At 38.3% G+C, this 2,425-nt stretch overlaps 1 protein-coding gene across 5 annotated transcripts in view; it reads right to left on the bottom strand.

The window, feature by feature from the left end:
- Window positions 1-2,425, bottom strand: part of ptprz1a (protein tyrosine phosphatase receptor type Z1a) — a 122,974-nt gene that overhangs the window by 22,139 nt on the left and 98,410 nt on the right. For 4 of the 5 annotated variants that reach the window (XM_017305392.1, XM_008410944.2, XM_017305394.1 and 1 more), the window contains 2 exons: window positions 1,255-1,275; window positions 76-172 (listed from right to left, as the gene is read on the bottom strand). In XM_017305392.1, coding sequence (XP_017160881.1) covers window positions 76-172; window positions 1,255-1,275 — 118 coding nt within the window. The remainder of the gene's footprint in view (window positions 1-75; window positions 173-1,254; window positions 1,276-2,425) is intronic. The other variant, XM_017305393.1, reaches the window with a different exon arrangement.

Raw genomic sequence — 2,425 nt, 5'->3', positions numbered from 1 at the left:
ACACACGTGTTTTTACCACATTTGTTCTTTGTAAGGTCTGTAGAACCAGTTGGTACTGAACTGATTTGGACTCACAGGCCAAGATGTTGTTGTATCTGTTCTTGGTCTTATTGTCAGGATGGTTGGAGCTGTCCGAGGTCATCCACATGTCCACTGTGCAAGCCTGCACATCCTATAAGAAACACAAGCACCAAAAAATTCAAGTCTAAGACTGAGGATGAAATTATGAGTGGTTTGCTGCCATATCTGCTGGGCTTCTTTACTGTTGTCATTTCATACAAAGCCCATTGTTAAAGTAAATAAATTGCCTGTGTCTCTACCACCTGCTGCAGAGAGATTTTTATTCAGGTCATGCCTGTTTTTCAAACATGTCTGTGTCCTGTTCTGTTGTTTGACAGCTGGTTGTGGCTCCATCTATTAAGACAATCTTACTCTAATTTTATCTGGAATATATTCTGTCTTTAAGGTCTTTGGTAGTGAGATCAATACTCAACTTTACTGAATTTCTGCTACATAAGAAATGTGAAAAACAACCAAGATGGTCAGATGATCACAGGTCATTTTCAACCTGATCTCTTGTGATGTATGATTGATTAAATACATATTAGAATGCATCTGCTTGTAAAAAATATCCCTATTTACCGAATGACACATCACAGCAACAGTCATAAACATTCATGAAAACTCTTACATCTTCAYGACAAGCGTCACCTCAGTCTTATGCACATCCTATCAAATACAATGTTACCCAAATTTCTCTTTCCCTGTTCTTTCATTTAGGAAATAGAAATCTTTTTTTTCCAAGTGACAAGGCCACTATGTGCTGATTACTCATGTCATTACTGACGTCTGGCGAGAATCTGASTATCGACAGAAATATTAGAAATACATAAAAAATACATTGACATAGTAAAGGTTTGTTTCTTTCCACTTTGGCCTGATTACTAAAACTTTATGAGTCCTCTGCTAACAATGACTTTATTGAGATTTGTAGATAAGACGTGATTTAAATAGAGTAGATTTAGCTGTTTCTATTATTTATTATGCTTATAAGTGATATCTGATATGGTGTTATCACCAACAATGACTGAATGAATAAATGAATGATTGAGGATCATTTGGAGTCAAGAATTCCAAATGGTGATAAGTAAGTAAGTAATAAGAAATGTTCATATGGAAGGCATTTCTGAGATGAGACATATCTACTGTCTGATCAGTCAGTAAATTCACACAGTCTGAAGGAGAGCATCTTACCTCATAACTCTCTTTCAGTGTCTAATGATGAGTGTGAGGAAGCAGCAGGCAGTCCGGATATTTCCATGACAACACAGACAACCAGAGAAGTGCAAAATATACAATTACAAGACAACACAAAAAGAAAACAAGTACACAGTTTGATCCAAGAGTTACAAATAAGGCCAACCAAAGGGAAACTCCCTCAAGTCTTAAATAATGTGGATAAACCAAAAAACAAATGGAAAAAACTACAGTTAAACACTGACCTGCTTCTATCAGGCATATGAACAAATTCAGGTGCTCATTTGTGTGAAAATGCTTCATCAACCCTGAAGTATCTGGCTGCTCCCACAGGTCCTGCCTCTCTGTGGTCCTTCATGTTCATACATCTACAAAAACATCTCCATTCATGCCATAGTCACAAAGCTGCAGCTCTGAGCCTTCACCCAACTGTTAGCACACAGGAACTTTTAATGAAAAAAGACTCACAAGTATCAGCTGCTGAGATTTCACTACAGTGATCAGGAAACATGGACCTGAATGTCTTCAGCAACATCCTTCAACCGCCTTCCCTGCTGCTGGTGCCACCAGGGGGCACTGGTGCATGGCTGCCTATCAGACTACCCCAAGGCAGCTTTGGCTGTAATGTAGTAGCCATAGCTGATAGCTCACCACCTTGTCTGAATGTGTGTATGAAATTCTCTGGATTTGATAAAACACTCTACAGGTAAAAGCTGTTTATTATTTACYATAACAATACCACATGGTGTCAGAACAGAGTTATTTTTTCATCCAGTTCAAGTGCCTTGAGCTGAAACTTGTTGTGAATTGGCGCTATATCAATAAATTGAATTGAATACAGTATGCCAGAAATGCTGGACAGAACATGAAGAAAAAAAATAATTATTTTCACAAACACAAGTTTGGACAGAAGGAATGCCCACTTATGAGGGGCCGTTTAGGACAAAATCTGTTTTGTCTCTCACACACTACAAAAAACTCAAGCGCACTCAAAAAATACTCAAATTGCGTATACACATTACACACTACTAAAATGTCACACACGCACACACATTTTATCTTTCTCGCACACATACACTGTACTAACTCGCACAAACACACAAATGTTTCTCTCTCACATACACAAGACTAAAGTTGCACACACACACACCCCCCACACACACGCACA

Source organism: Poecilia reticulata, linkage group LG6 (genome assembly GCF_000633615.1).
Source record: "Poecilia reticulata strain Guanapo linkage group LG6, Guppy_female_1.0+MT, whole genome shotgun sequence".
Classification (NCBI taxonomy): domain Eukaryota; kingdom Metazoa; phylum Chordata; class Actinopteri; order Cyprinodontiformes; family Poeciliidae; genus Poecilia; species Poecilia reticulata.
This window is presented reverse-complemented; position numbering and strand designations above follow the sequence as displayed.